This window comes from Motacilla alba, chromosome 8 (genome assembly GCF_015832195.1).
Source record: "Motacilla alba alba isolate MOTALB_02 chromosome 8, Motacilla_alba_V1.0_pri, whole genome shotgun sequence".
In the NCBI taxonomy this organism is placed as follows: Eukaryota; Metazoa; Chordata; class Aves; order Passeriformes; family Motacillidae; genus Motacilla; species Motacilla alba.
The window spans coordinates 24044309-24060406 of record NC_052023.1 but is presented as its reverse complement, the minus strand read 5'-3'; the positions used below and the strand labels follow the sequence as shown (position 1 = coordinate 24060406).

The 16098-nt window shown below is 42.4% G+C and overlaps 1 protein-coding gene across 1 annotated transcript; it reads left to right on the top strand.

Moving 5' to 3' along the window:
* The first annotated feature begins 30 nt into the window (after nucleotides 1-30).
* Nucleotides 31-15283, top strand: TRMT1L (tRNA methyltransferase 1 like). The gene is made up of 16 exons (XM_038143872.1): nucleotides 31-230; nucleotides 2709-2861; nucleotides 3689-3751; nucleotides 4547-4660; nucleotides 5646-5710; nucleotides 6055-6184; nucleotides 7652-7775; nucleotides 8188-8267; nucleotides 8529-8775; nucleotides 9489-9701; nucleotides 10492-10682; nucleotides 12311-12389; nucleotides 13089-13255; nucleotides 13450-13509; nucleotides 13863-13989; nucleotides 14118-15283. The coding sequence occupies exons 1-16, from the start codon at nucleotides 95-97 to the stop codon at nucleotides 14407-14409; spliced, it is 2241 nt and encodes a 746-aa protein (XP_037999800.1). The 5' UTR covers nucleotides 31-94; the 3' UTR covers nucleotides 14410-15283.
* Nucleotides 15284-16098: the final 815 nt, after the last annotated feature.

Sequence of the window (16098 nt, the reverse complement as noted above, 5' to 3'; positions counted from 1 at the left end):
GGTGCGCGCCGGGCCGGCCCGGGCGCGCCTGGGAAGTGTAGGCGGAGCGGGCCGCCCTCGGCGTGCGGGCTCCGCGGCGGTTCCGCGCCGGAACATGGCAGCGCTGGAGGCGGCGGAGGCAGCGCTAGAGGCTGCGCAGGCCACGCTGGGGCGGCGGCGGCAGGAGCAGCAGGACGAGGAGGAAAACCACAACCATGACCATGAAGGCGGCGGCGAGCCGGCGGCGCTCAGTGAGAGCGGGATGGGAGCGGGCGGGTAGGGGGAGCCGGGCCCTCCGTGCCGGGGCTGAGGGAGGGCGGGCGCCATGCGGGTTTGAATGTACAGCCCGGGCGGGTTTGAATGTACAGCCCGGGCCGGTTTGAATTTACAGCCCGGGGCCGCTCGCCGTCTCCGTCCGCCCGCGCCGGGGAGCCCTGGGAGGCGCAGGCTCCCGCTTCTCCCGTTTTCCCAGCGCAGTGCGGGGCCACGCGTGTTCCCGCCGGGCCTCGCTACGCTTCAACCCGCGCTCCTGTCGCTTCTTTCTTCCCCAAACCTACCGATACGTTCTCTTTGGGGATCATTTATTATTCCACGAGGTCCCTTGGGGAGCCCGAATTCTGGCGTGGGCCGCGCGGGCTCAGCCGCGCATCTTTGCTCGCAGTTTTCTAAACCAAAACGTGTTTGCGCCATGTGCTCCAGGACGAGCCTGATGGAGCAGGGAGGCTGGACCACCGTGCTCCTTTAGACCTGATCCGCTCTGGGATTCTGTAAATTGGTTTTGCTGGACTTCCAGCTCCCCAAGTGAGCCCTCGCTGCCAGCCCTTTGCTGCTGCAGCCTTATGGTTGGAGTGAACTGACTCTTCTAATTAATTGTTTTTCTAGTGTGAGCGTACTCCAGGCCCTCTGTGTGTGATCAGTGATTCCCGGTGGGCATTTAAAAAATCCTGACGTCTTGGTTCGGTAGCAGCCTGCCTTTCTTCATCATTCAGTGTGAAAGTTTACCTCTCTCTTTGCACATTTACATATTAACTAGATTTTTTTAAAACATATATTCGTATTATCCTTTTCAACCATTTTAATCCCTCCACGTGCTCTGAAGATGCGGACAGTCCAACTCTGCTGGATTTTGTCACTGCTGTGCTCTCACTGTACATTTTTGTAACTATTTCCACTTTTCCCGTAACTAATCAATAGTTGTTAGGGATTTCTTACCAAACATGCTTTTACTTACTCGTTTTCTTTCTGTATTTATATTAACAAAGCACGTAGAAACTATCACCACGAATCCTACAACTTTTTAATGCAGCAGTAGGCTCCATGCGAATCTTTCTTAGGAGAGTTGTCATCTTAAAACAGGTCTGTGAGGAGCACATCAACAATCTCTTTGTAGCAATGCACCTCCTGATAGATTTTAAGATTGGTAGAATAATTTTACTCCGTGCTTTTGTTTTTTCAGGTTTTTGAGCCCCCGTCTTCAGGTATTCCTGCCATTTTCTCTTTCTGTCAGTTTTCATAATAACAGATATTTTTACCCAACAGCAGTGTTTAAAAGAAAACAAACAAAAGTAGCCCAGGGGAATCTGAAGAACTGCTGTAAGATCCTGCCAGCCTGTCTTAACTTGTGGTCAGGAATAGGTGGATAGGGAAGACCGGTGAAATCAGAAAATTATGGAATGGTTTGGGTGGGAAGGAACCTTAAAGCCTATCCTGTTCCACCTTCCACTATCCCAGGTTGCTCCCTGCTTCATCCAGAGAACAACCATCCATTGCTGCATCTTCTGGAAATAACTTCCAACACAAACCAGTTTGTAGGTCTGTATTTTCTCCGAGAGGTGCATCCCAGTTTCTGTGTTGGGACAGACAGCCCGTGGTTGCCTTTTGTGCCCTCTCTGCACCTCCTGTCTGTCCCATCCAGGCTGAAAAGCCTTGGCCTGCTCTTTGCTTCTCAGTAGTTGCAAAGTGATGCCAGAGCTTTGTTTCTTGTTACCCGTGGCTGAAACTTCACTAGTCCCACCTGTCCCCTGGAGTCTTGCTGGGAGCAGGACAGTATTTATAGATTTATGTAGCTTTCTGAATCATTTGCTAGTGCTCCCTTATATCCCTTGGAGAGGGATTGGACCATGCCTTTTGGGGATTTCTCTCTTCCTTCAGTTATTTTCCCCGGGTTTGACTATTCTCATCATTTTATCGCTCCATCTCTTAGCCTCTTTAAATGCTTGAAATTCTTCACCAGGCCCATCTGTACTGCCCCAGGAAGTAATTCATTTGCAAATGCTGATGGCACCAGCACTTGCCCTCATCACTGCCTCTGCTGATGGCAAATTCCTGCCTTAGTCCCTTCTTTCTTACTGTTCGATGCATGAACTAAACTGTTATCAAACTTTTTTAGCTGATAGTAAATTGTCTGGGGAATTTGGAGCTCCTCCTTGCCTGCTTTGCCTTGCTTCCCTGCATCCTGCCAGAAAACAATGTGTAAATGTTATTTTGTTCACCTTAAACATCTGATACTGATGTGTGAATAGTCATTTCAGCTGTCCAGAATTACATTATTCCACAATGGTTTCCAGGGATAACTGGAGTGAAAATTCATCTCATGCTATTCTCCTACATAATTTTTTTTTCCTCCTTCATGCTTGTAGTCAGCACCAGATTATTGGAAACAAACAAACGTGTCTGTATAGTTCAGTTACATCAATGACACTTCTGCTGTGTTTTTGTTTGGTTTTAAGATGGTTTGGCGGTCTCTGAAAACGTGAAAAGCAAAAACACTGATGTGAAAATTCCCGAGTCAGAATTGGAAGCTGAAGACAAAGGAGCAGAGGAAAAACACCCAAGGGAATCTGATACATCCAAAATGTTGCTGTCATCTGATTACCCACGAGGTTTGTTAATAAACTCTTAATATTTGTGCCATGTGCTGGAGGAAAGGTAGAAACACTTGGGAGGAAAAGCAAAGGGAGAGTGTGAAATCTCATTTTAAAACTCACCTCTGTATCCTAACCACCTGGATCAGTTGCTTTGTCTGGCATGAGAAAACCTGAAGATTTATCCTGTAAAAACGTTGTGAAGCTTAAAGTTGCTACAGAATCTGTGTTACAGTGGACTGGGAAGTTCTGTGTGCTGAAATCAATAAAGCAGATTTCAACTTAATTTTCTTGGTATTGGCAAATTCTGCCTGATAAGTTGAAAAATCAGGTGGTAGATTTAAAGAAAAAAATGGTAGAATTTAATGTATCCTGGCTCCACAGTGAATAATTGTTCTTAAATTTAGTCCACTTATAGTTGATATTTAGTTTTGCTAGTGAGTTCATAAGATGTTTTTGTACTGCTTTTGTGCATGATTTGCATTCACTAACAATTGTGAGCAGTAAAACCAGGTGTAAAGGAAATGTGACTTGATCTTTTCAGCTGTGGTTTTTTTTTTTAATTAGGGTCTTTCTATCTTAGAAAGTTTATGTGTCAGTATTAAAAGGAAGTAAAAATATATAAAAATATATGGATCTTATTAAACAGCTATTCTGGGGATAATTTTTGCAGTCATTTGTGCTGCCATGGAAGTAAAAGGACAAAAACAAGGATTTCAGTCGCTACTGCTGTCATTCTCTAACAGTGCTAGATTTGATATGTTGCACAGAAAAGTAGCAGTAAACTAAAAGCAAGTTTTAAACTTAGAATGTTTAATTTCTAAATATTTCTGGGTTTTTTTTAGACAAACATATTTCAATTCAGAGACACCTTGCTGATCTAGAGAAACTGGCTGACCTGAGAGAAGGTGAGTTGTCCACAGCAGTGTCCCAGAACACAGGTATTTACATTTTCCTTCAGATTTTATCTTTATCCCACTACATATATTTATGATATTTAAAGATGAGGGGTTTTGTAAAAAAGGGCTTTATGATTTATTCTCTTGTTCTTCTTCTAAGTTCTGCTTGAGAGGTTGTTTGACATTCAGCTAGGTTTTGTTTAGGTTACTGCTTCAAGGGCTTCAACACCTTTGTACACAGCCTTGCCTTTGCTTTTTGTGTCTCACATGTAGGATTTTCAAGAATTATTTTATATTTTCCAAAATTATTTTATATAGGGTACATCGTCTTATTTTGCAGCTTAAATAGATACCAGCTGCTTGTTTTGTCCAAATGATCCAGGAGTTAGAACAACAAAATCTTGTTCTAACCTCCTGATTTGTTGGGGATTTTGGTTTGGTGTTTCTTTTTAAAACATTTCAAGTCTTTGCATGTCATCTGTAAAGTTCTGTTGTTCCTCAGTGCTTTTCAGAAGTTTCATTAGCTTCATGTTGCTGGAGTAAAAAATACTAGAAACCAAAACCCAAAGGTTGTAGAAGTTAATGATTTTAAAAGTTTATAGTGATTTTGGTCTATATTCTATGGAGCAGAAAGAGGCAACCCATAAATTTAAAGTTTGTGCATGAAATAGAATGTTCCCTGAGGATTTCAACTTTAGCTTGTGTTGATTTTACCTTCAGCCTCTTTTCTCTTGGCCTTCATCTCAGCTAACACAAGTGGTAACTGCATTTCACGTTTCTAATAGTTTTTAATTGTATTTTCAGATGAAAGGAAGCCTTGTCCTCTGTGTCCTGAGGAGAAATTCAAAGCTTGCTATAGCCACAAACTCCATCGTCACTTGCAGAATTTGCACTGGAAGGTTTCTGTTGAATTTGAAGGTAATGGCAGTTGGGTTTGAATAGTAAATACTAGGAGAAATTGTGAGTGTGTTCTGTGTTTCATCTTTCAAAATTCCTCTTGACTTAAGCATTTTGTTACCAACTCTGAATTAGAACATTCTGTCATTTTGACAGAATGAATTTTGAGGTGGGATGTAAAATGTAAATGTGAAAGAACTCTATTCTTCTCCAGCCAAAATGGTTACAACTGTGCATTTTCTCTTTAGAAAAACACCAGTAGTTGCATGGCATGTTGTGAAATTTACCATAAAATTTAAAATATGTGTGTAATGAAAACCACTTCAATAAACATTTTAGTTATATATTAATAATAATTAGACACATACAGGTGATCAGTTTTGGTGGATCATAAAGATTCCATGGGTTCAAGTGATAAACACTTGAGGTCTTTATGTATTATCAGTATTTAGTAGCTTCAATTGTTTTTTAATAGACTCTGTGATCTGCTTATGACATGCATTAAAATCCCTGCAAGAAGTTTAGGAAAAAAATAAATTGAGCAGTGTGTGGTTTTTAAAAATCCAGGTGTATGGGTTTGTGGCAAATAAAGTGACTATTTAGAGGATGGGCAAGATAAAGTTGAACTACAGATTTTCCAATTGGAGTATCAGGTATCTCATTTTGGTTTTCTCTAACTGTGCAACATATTTTTATAGATAGAGACTTCACACAAGTCTTCTAGCCAGGTAACAATATTTTTGTGAAAGACTCACAGGTACTTCTGCAGACTTGCTATAGCTTTATAAGATGTTCAGAGACTTATTAAAATAAACTTTAAATTCTTTGCATTTTAAAGTTTAAAATGTATAATTAGCTGATCAGTTTCCCTGTGCAGAGGGGGAATGTCCCAGATAATTGATGATATTCTCTTGTTGCTGTCTGGTGAAATCTGAAGTGAGAGCATGTGGTGCAGGCCACAGACATGCTGTTCATTTACTGTTTTGGGATGGCATTTGTTTTCCAGGATACAGAATGTGCATCTGTCACTTATCCTGTCGGCCAGTAAAACCCAACCTTGGTGGAGACCAGGTAAAAATGCTGAATCACAGAAATTCTTGTTACTGTACAAAGTGGGGGAATTGGGTGACTGAGGGGAACTTTTGAGATCTGCTTAGTTGCCAGATATGTCTTGCTCCTCTGTGTGATGCCAAAAGCTTGTTGGACCAGGATGTGTGATAGAACCCTTGGGCAGCTGCATGGGGTTGTACCTCTCCCTGTGGGGGGCAGCTGCCTGGGTCAGCTCTGGCTGTAGATTCCAGATACTTTGAGAGCTCTAGAGGTAACAGACAGATGACTTCTCATATGCCTGTATTCAGTTCTATTTAAACATGTTTTATGTATTCTGAAATTGCATAAAAGGCTCTATTTTACAGACACTGTCAAAGATGGGAGCTCATTACCACTGTATCATCTGCTCAGCAACTATAGTAAGAAGAACTGACATGATCGGTCACATTAATCGTCACGTGAATAAAGGAGAGACTGAGTCAAGGTTTACCACAGGTGAGCTCTGACTGACAGGAAACATTCCGTCTTCTTCTGTCACATACCACCTGCAGTAACTGTGATAAGGGGTGGGAAACACAGGAAAAATTCAGAAACAGAGTTAGCCTTTCTAAGGAAAAATCTGCCCTTAATATTTCAGAACTTTTGTTTCGTCAGAGTTGTGATTTATTCTTGCATTGACCAGTTCCTGTGTTCTTACTGAGATAACTGGTGCTCCCCTCACCCTTAATGTTGTAAGTACCAGCTTGTATGTCTCCAAAAGAGTGAGGGCTTGGCATCCACAGAAACAAAAAAGTCTGGAATAAATCTTTCTGCAATGAAAAATCCTTAGCTTTTTATCCAGACTGAACCAGCCAGGGTTCCCAAAACAAAGTGGTGTTTTTTCTGTCCCAGGGATAGAGGTGTCAGTAGTTCTTTGGTAAATTGCAATCCTGAGACTTTGTCCAGAATGAGACTTTGGTTTCTAAACTTGTATAAACTAGGTTAAAGACATTTTAAATAATTGGAATGCCAGTAGTCTGATGGCTGGGCATCAGTTTGCATGTCTGAAAAGCAATAGTAGTGCTACATTCCATATCTTTATAGATTTTGTGCTGTGAAATGCATTGATCTCTGTGTGCTTCCCTTCAGAGCTGTAAGTAAAGAATGGCCCATTTAGCATTTTTTTTTACAAAATGCATGAGGCAGTTTTTGCTCACAGAGGGAGCAGAAATCAAAAGGTTTTGTGATCTGTAGGCACTGGGCAGTTCTTGGGGCCCCTGAAGGTGAATACACCATGTGTGTGTTTGAAAGCCCTGAGAGAGGCAGGGTGGGCACTGGAAGGTATCCATTTGGTACAATTTTTTCCTGGTTGTTCCTAGGTACATTTTAGACTGTGGATGAATTGCTCAGAGGAATGGCAGCCTGTGTTTACAGCTGTCAGATCTGAAAGTTTGTTTTGCCACAGGCTGTCTACACAGAGCTCTGGTGCTGGAATTGCCCATGTGCCCATGCTGTTTATGCACATTTTGTAGGGCTGTTCAATAACTTAAAACAGATCAAGGATTTTCAGGGATTTTTGCAGTGCATTGAGACACATTCAGGACTCTGTTAACAGGGTTTTAATTAAGTAGCAAAGTATTATGTTTAAACATGCAAAACAAATATGCTAAGCCTCAGGCTCAGGAGTTGGCTTTCTTAAACTGGAGTGGATACATGAGAGCCCAACTGAAAAAAAAATCTGGTGTTTTATGAGAAGAAAATTGTGGTAGAGCATGATCCTTATTTGCCGCTTTTGAGATTAAAAGATAAATTGTTGCCTTCTCTCCTTATCCTTGTAAACTGGTCCATGTGCTGGTTGGATTGCAGCATAACCCACACTTCTTGCTTTATGGGAGCAGGTTTTTTTGTGTAATTTACCAACTGTGTTAATATTAATTTCAGTTCTCACCGATTCTTTCCTTCTGCCTCAACTACTTGTTTCAGTTCGTGCTCCCAAGTCATCTTACAAAGTGGTGAAGGAGTCAGCCACAGATGTGCAGGTTCTTCCCAACCACTCCACGCCCCAGAAAACAGATTCCTACTTTAATCCTAAAATGAAGCTCAACAGGTGAGAGAGCAGGGAGTGGGAGGATGCATCAGAGGGGGGAAGTTTGTCATGAAAAATCGGTGTTTTGAAAAGGATCCCTGCAAAACTTCTATTCAGAGGGCAAGAGAAAGGAGTTTCTCATCAGAAAACTCCTCGTGACAAATAATATTTATACCCAAAACCACTATATGTGAAATAGCGTCATTTCAGAAGTAATTAAGTATTTTCCTGTAATTAGTAGATCGTACTTGAAGAATACTCTGCTGTAGAATTTAACTTTTCAGCATAGCTAAGGTTTTTATTTACAGTTCTTCCCTGTAAAAAGTGGAGTTTAGCTTAAATATCCCACTGTTAGTTTAAAGGGAGATAAACAAGGAAAAGGAAGCAACAGTGTTCTCTCAACTTACAGACTATGGCCATTTTTATCTTCCAGGCAGTTGATATTCTGTGCACTGGCCGTGCTCGCTGGGGAGCGCAAACCCATTGAATGTTTGGATGCTTTTGGTGCCACTGGTAAAGTCCATTTCTTTAATATTTTGGTTAACATCCAATAGGAGGAAGCAACAGAAATTCATAACTGACATCACATACTCAAAAATGATGTGAAATACACAATAATTCTCTTCCTTAGGCAGGGAGTCCTGAGCTTCCATACAAAAAGACAGCTGTCAAAAGCTGTATTAAGGCTTTTTAAAAGGCTGTAAATAATATTAAAGTTCAGTGGTCTTCTTAAAATCAGTTGTCTTACTTTCCTTAAATCCTGTTTTTCTGCAGGTATCATGGGATTGCAGTGGGCAAAGCACCTCAGAAGTTCTGTGAAAGTTACAATTAATGATTGTAATGAAAATTCTGTGACGATGATTAAAGAAAATTGTCATTTAAACAAAATGAAAGTGAAACTAAACATTAAGGAAGAAGACAATGGTGAAACTGTGGGAAATGGAGAAGAAAACAGTGACACCATTGAGGTGACAAAAATGGATGCCAATGTTGTCATGCATTTGAGATCATTTGATTTTATGTAAGTGTTGAATGTTTTGTCAATTTTCTGGCTTCGTACTGACACACCCCACTCCACTTCCCAGTGTATGATTATTTGGAGAAACTGGAATGATAAAAGAATCAACCAGCAGTCACTTGAAATGTAATTCTGTTGTCCCAGAAATGGTGTGGGGACAGAACTTCAAGATTAAATGTTTTAGAAAGTGCTGGAAAAATATTTGTCTTTCTGGCATTCAGAATGGGTTACAAATATGCATGAAAATTTTAACCCAGGCTGGGGTTTTTTTTGTAACTTCATTGTCTGTTTGCTGAAGGGAAATACCAAATCAGTTTTGGGGTTTTTTTAAACTTCTTTTAGTTTAAAATACTGTTAGTTGTATCTCTTGTTTTTAGCTATTTTGCAGCATATTTTGAATTAAATTTAAATTTACTTTGAATTTAAATTTACTTTAAATTAAAATTTAGTTTGAATTAAAGCAGGCTGATTCTTCCAGATTGGGTATTTAGATGCATGCATTGAAGCCCTATACAGGTATCAAAATAAGTGATGGGATTTTTTTGTGGTTTTAATGAATAACGTTCGAGTCTAAGCATTGCTGGAAGTTTAGTCCTGTTCCTTCTTCCTGTTTTAAATATGATCATAGCTGAAGGTTATAAACCAGTGTTTTCCTCAGTGTAAAGTCAGGCTCTGGAGCATTTATAGCCACTCAGTGGTACATCCTTTCTTTTCAGCCATTTGGACCCCTTTGGAACATCTGTGAATTACCTGGACTCTGCCTTTAGAAATGTGAGAAACCTTGGGATTGTGTCATTGACATCCACGGACATCAGCTCCCTCTATGCCAAGGCTCAGCACGTGGCCCTGCGTCACTACGGCTGCAATATTGTCAGAACAGAGTACTACAAGGAGCTGGCAGCCAGGGCTGTAATTGCTGCTGTCACCAGGTACTGCTGAACCATTTCCAATTAGGGGAAAAAATTATTAGGTATTGTTAGAAATAATTAGTGACTGGGCAAGGCAAAAATGAATCAGTAAGGGTTGGGGGGGTGGGATGGTAATGTAAAAAAAAATACCCAGACTTGCAAACTCTTCTGTTTCTCTATCAGTTTTGCCATTCTAAAGCTCCATAGGACTTCCTAAATACAAAATAAACAGCTTGAATGGCTTCTGGCTAAGCCTTTCAGTTAGACTTGCTTCAGTGGAACCTAATGTTCACTGCAGACCCTCATACTTGAGGTTAAAAAGATGGATGTGGTTACTGACAAGTGAATTATTTGCATATAGATACCGTAACTAAACTCAGTCTGTTAAATAAATGAAGACCTAAAACCTAATTGGAGAAAAAAAAGTAGAGGCAAGAGGAGGGGACATCTGCTTGGGAAAGATGAGGAGGAAGTGAAATCACCAGAGGTTTTGAGAATGCCAGAGCACAAATGCTGAGCTGACATGTTTAGATTTCCTTTGTCCTCCCCCTGCCCATGTGATGATGCAGGTGGCAGACCACTATTTCTAGCTGTGATAAAAAGAAGTAAAATTAGATTTGCTTAGCCTGCCAGGAAGGCCACAAAATGAGGCACTTCAGAAAGAACACTTCCTCCTGATCTCTCAAATCATCAGCACCCCTCTCTAGGAAGAGGACGAGCTCAGGAACCGTGCAGCAGGTTCAGGTGTCCATGGCAGTGTTTGCCTGCTGAGTTCGGTACAATTTGGCTTTTGTGTGTGTTTCTCCCCCAGAGCTGCAGCTCGCTGTAACAAAGGCATTGAAGTGCTGCTGGCAGTAGCTCTGGAACACTTTGTGCTGGTGGTGGTCAGAGTTTTACGGGGCCCAACCCCTGCGGATGACTCGGCGAAGAAGGTCCGATACCTCATCCACTGCCAGTGGTGTGAAGAGAGGGTTTTCCAGAAAGAGGGCAATATGGTGGAAGGTAAATGGCTTTTCTTTTGCAGTTTGTCTCTCTGTTCTGTGCCTTGTTTATATTTACATCCCATTAGTAGCAATTCCCTTGAATGTAACAATGAGTGGTATGTGTGAGGTGGAGAGGGCGCTTGTGCTTCATGGCCATGGGCTGGATCAGTTGTGTGCATGGATTTTCCAGTAAATGGACTGGATTTGTGGCACAAATTGCTCAGGTTGTGGCTGCCCCATCCCTGGAGGTGTCTAAGGCCAGGTCGGACCGGGCTTGGAGCAGCCAGGGCTAGTGGCAGGTGTCCCTGCCCATGGCGGGGTGTGGCACTGGATGGGCTTTAAGGTCCCTTCAAACACAAACCATTCTGAGATGTTTCCACACAGGACATCCTCCCAGCCTGCTCTAGCTGCTGGAGCTGCCAGGATGCCTGGTATTTCCATGGATCTGCCACTTCAGAAAAAGCCCTGGGATGGGAATAGCCTTTGAAACTATTGGGTATTGATGCAGGGAGCCCCCAAAGTGGGAATAATGTGCTCTGACTCCATGATTCAGGAGGCTGAACAAATGCTTTATTAAGCTATATTATATTACACTAATACTATATTATAACTACACTAAAGAGATACTACTGAAAAAAACCCATGACTGTCTGGAGACAGTCACGACACAGCTTTGACCCAATTGGCCAGTCAATCCAAACAACCCTCACTGGTGTTCAATTAACAAATCACTTTGGGTGAACAATATCCATAACACATTCCACATGTGCCAAACAACAGGAGCCGCGAATAGAGATAAGAATTGTTTCCTCTTCTTCTCTGAGCTTCTCACTGCCTTCCTCAGGAAGAATCCTCTCTCTGTTCAGAGAATGTCAATACCACATATTGGGTTCCTTCAGATGGCAGCAGCTGGGTAGCTTTTGGTGTCAGATTGCTTTTCTGCTGCATTTCAGTTCCTTAAAATGCAGTGGACTGAGCAGTCTGATTTTCCCCTGCTGTTGTTAATGGGCTGTCCCCACATACAGGTTAGCAAAGACAGGAGTCAAAAATTGCACTCCTGGAGATGCTGGTTTGAATGAATATAAACCCTAAAATCTTGTTTCCAAATTAGAGGCTCTTGGATAGCTTGCTGTCAACTCATGGTGTCTTTGCCCTGCTCAAGAGTCAGATGCATGAGCATGCAATGAGCCTGATATTAAAAAGTTGTTATGGTAGAAATCTTAATTTGTTAGTGAACTGTCTGCTTAATGCCTTAATTGCACAGGGCTTACAATACTTGTAGGTGGATTGTGTTTTGCAGATGTAGCTGGCTGATGTTTCAGATTTTGTAGTTAGCACTTACTGTTAACCTGGACAGCTGCTTATGTAGGAAAGCAGATACTTTCCTTGTTTCTTGAAAGAAACATAGGGAAGTTATGTTGGTGGTTTTTTTTCCTTCAGTGTTTTAACACTGATTACAGATCAAATCATCAATCACTAAATCTCACCATGAGCTACTTGGCAGAAGTGAACATAGTGTCACACTTCTGCTGTTGCCCTTTCAAATAGCTCACTGAAGTGAGCTCCCACTGTATCTCTCTGTCTGTGCAGTAACACAGGCATGGCTGGCTATTGCCAAACAATTTAAATGCTGTTTTTCTACTGCAGAAAACCCTTACCAGCAGCTGCCCTGTGACTGCCATGGCAGCATGCCTGGGAAGACAGCAGTGCTTCTTGGTCCTCTCTGGTAAGTTCACATCACAGGACACATTTGGAGAGTCACTCTCGTCCAGGAGTCCTGAAGCTCAGCTATTCATACCATAACAATTTTTATTTTAGTACTACAGAAGGAGGTACAGCAATCAGCAGGAGCTCAGGAAACAGAGTGTGGATTTTAATTTAGTGGGGTATTCAATTTTTCCTCCTGTTCAAACCAGTTAATAAATAGTAACACATTTTAAATTTTACATTCAGTGCACTTATGGAATATGCCCTGCACAGGAGAATCTGCATCTGTGTTCCTCTATTTGCCAAAAGTAACTCCTGTTACTCTAAACTTGTGAGGAATTTATTAAATAAATCATTACATGTGCTGATGGCAATAAATACTACATTGCTAGTTAATTAATGTTTGTAGAAACAAGAATAATTATTTTTAAGTCTTTTAGCCATTTCAAATCAGTATTAAAATGGTTAGCAATCGACAGTACCTTTCTTGTGAGGGTTGAATGACTTTCTCTACACCTTAGGGCAGAAATAAAATTACTTTTCTTGAGATCTTGTTTTTTGTGTTTTTTGTTTTTTTTTTTAAAAACAAGATCACTGTTGTTGTCATTGCAAAAAAATCAATTCAGTGTAACATAATTGCTACTCAGTTTGGGCAACAGAATTTTGGAGCAGCTTGCATTAAGAAGCCTGAACTTTTGACTTCTCTTGTGTTTCATAGGTCAGGAGCTCTCTTTAACACTGGATTCCTCAGGAGGATGCTCCTGGAGGCTGTGCAGTATGGCTTGGATGAAGCTCAGCCACTTCTGAAGACATTAGTTTGTGAAGCAGAGTGCACAACTCCCAAACATTTTTCTACCCACAATCCTGGTGACGAGAACAAACAAGGTAACAAAAGGGGCAGCCTGTTCACAGAGAGGACTGGCTTTGTGGTGATTGTTAGAGATGCTAATCTGTGATAAGTTACTTAACAGCAGTGTATCCATGGAGTTGAGTGCATTATTGAATTATTTCATTCCGTGTAATTAAAGCATTTTGCCACTTTACAGTAGAATTAATTTTGCCTGTTTCTTGTATTCTAGAAGAGTGTGGCGTATATATTAGAACACCAAATACTTCTGCAGAATCCTACTTAGTACATGGTAAGTGGAGCATTTTGATGTAGCTTTTTTAATATTTAACAGTATTGCACTCTGGAGTTTTTTCCCACCCAGTACTGATTTTATTTTATCCTTATCCAGAATCATATTTTTTGGTAAAAGCAGAATGCCAAATACTCTATGAAGGTCACTTTAATTTACTTGTTACTACTGCAAATGGCCTGTTGATTAAATTCAGGCCACATTTTACCTCTGCAAACACCAGCTTACAAAAGCAGGCACACAGCCGAAGCTGCTGCGTGGCTTTGTTTTTGTGTGCACAGTCTGAGGCTTTGCTGGTGTTTTTGGGGTGCCTGTGAGTGCTGAGCGGTTTCTGTGGCCTTGTTGTGGTGCAGGCAAGAGGAAAAGCGAGGAGGTGCTGCGCGGCGCGGCGAAGCGGCAGCGGGCCGAGCACAGCGCCGAGCACCCCCCGTTCTACTACAACATCCACCGGCACAGCATCAAGGGCATGAACATGCCAAAGTAAGTGTGGCTTCACCTTCCAGCCCGCCCTGACACTGACACTGACACACAGCTTGTTCTGAGTCAGCCCTGTCAGCACCACGTCCGTTCTAAATGCAGGGGTTTGGTTTTGCTGCCTTTTTTTCCAGGTTAAATAAGTTCCTGACCTATCTGTCAGAGGCCGGGTACCGCGTGAGCCGAACCCACTTCGACCCCATGGGAGTCCGCACCAACGCGCCCCTGGCGCAGTTCAAGACTGTTCTCATGAAGTACAGCACTCCCACCTACGTGGGGGCACAGGCAGAGGGCCCTGTGCATCTCCCTGGAGAGATCCAGCTGGGAGAAGGGGTTCCAGCTGCTGCAGTGGTCAAGGTGGAGGAGGCTGAGTTAGCGGAAGAAGATAAATCTGGGGTCGCCGCTGCCATGTTCACAGAGTCCTAGCCCACTCACTGTGCTGCTGAATAATGCAGATGGGTTTGTTCATCAGGATGTTACAGACTTCCAGCACACCCTGTTCCAGTAAGCCACTCCTTCCTCCCAAGCTGGAGTTTGACCCTTTTGAGCTGCCTGTTGTACTTGGAAGGGACAGTTTAGACTTAGGTAACAAAACTTAGCCCTGATCCTGGCATGGCTGTGGTCACGGAACCAGCACTGTGGGAAGGCTGTGGAGTTACCTGCTTTTATGCTCACCTCCTTTTCACACTGAGGCATGGAGGCTGCTTCCCAGTCTGTCCAAGCCTTACTGCCAGCACAGCATCCAGGAGGTGGGACAGGGCCAACAGTGTTCAGCATTTTGGAATATGACATTATTGTGAAATAGCCTGTTCCTAAAATGCACCATTCCTAAAACCTGGCCAGCTGTGATCCAGAGAGAGGGCATGTTAAGGTAAGAAAACAGCACAGGATAAAATGCCCTCTGAGTTAAAGCCAGGCAGTCCTGCCTGTGTGCAGCTGTAGCTCCAGGTTGCACATGTAACTCTGCATTCAGGTCTGTTTCCAGGGTTCTGCCTCCAAGCAGGAGCTGATCCCAGGAGAACAGGAAGGAGTGGTGACACGGCTGCTATGGAACTTCAGTTTGTACCCGAATCGTAGTGAATTGTGTAGTCACTCTAGGTAGTTGTCTGCTCAGAGCTTTCAGTGGTTGTGTGCTGCAGAAAGGTACAGGGACAAGGGACCACAGTGGACGTTCAGGTGAAGTTCATGGTGAGTTGTCAATAGTAACTCTGAGCTAAGATCTCTTCTGTGAAGGAGCAAAGCTGCCAGGTGTTGGCAGTTCTGGTTTCCTTAAATACATGGCAGCATTCCAGCCAAACGAGCTTGCCTTTGTCCTTTCTTTCCCCCACACTTAGTTCTGGTATCTCTGTGTATTCCACTTGAACAGCTGTCAGCAGTGGTTGCCATTTCTTACAAGTTTGGTGTTCACTCTGGCCCCCAGTGTTAGGTTTATCTAAGAGCAAAATACGAGGGGTTGTTATCCTTACCCATCTCTGAAACTTTACAACGGAAGTAACTTGACTAGTACACTCCTGATTGATGCAAAACATCCTGTGCTCCTGTCAGAATTTGCTGCCTCTTGTACTCTCTTCAATTCCAGATTGCTTTGGTGGAGAGTTACTCTCTTCTTGAGTTTCAAAAAGGAAGAACTCACTGAAGAGTTCTTGAATCAGTGATACAGCAACAGCGTTTCCTTCAAAAATGCAGCGCTTACAGTTCTTTTCCAAAGATCACCTTGGAGCACGTTGGAAAGCTAAATGGAAGGAGAGACTTTCACGTTCCCTAGTGGCATTTTTGGGTTTTTAAGTGGATAGAGTGTTGGCAGAAGTTGCTTGCAGGTAACACACTTCAGTGTTAGTAGGATAAAAGCAGTCCTAAAGTCAGTTACCTGGGGCAAAGGAGTGTTCTGATTACAGTAAAGTAGGTTAAAAAGAAAGTTTATCTGAAGCCCCTTGTGGGAAATACTTTTGATTACTCTTGCAGCTCCTTTTAAGGAGCCAAAGGTATTGAATACTTTTCCAAGCTAAGGCAACGATTCCCAGGTGTTTGGAAGGGCAGAAAAAGTGAACCTCAGACTTGTTGTTACAGTCTGGGGTCTTTTCCTCTGCCAGACAGGCAGAAGCTGCTGTAATCTGT

What these genes read in the sequence shown, in the direction of transcription:
- TRMT1L (XM_038143872.1), top strand. Translation starts at nt 95, where the DNA reads ATGGCAGCGCTGGAGGCGGCGGAGGCAGCGCTAGAGGCTGCGCAGGCC. An exon ending in AGAGGGCAATATGGTGGAAG is followed by an intron (nt 10,683 to 12,310) that starts GTAAATGGCTTT and finishes TTTCTACTGCAG; the next exon opens with AAAACCCTTACCAGCAGCTG. An exon ending in AAGGGCATGAACATGCCAAA is followed by an intron (nt 13,990 to 14,117) that starts GTAAGTGTGGCT and finishes CTTTTTTTCCAG; the next exon opens with GTTAAATAAGTTCCTGACCT.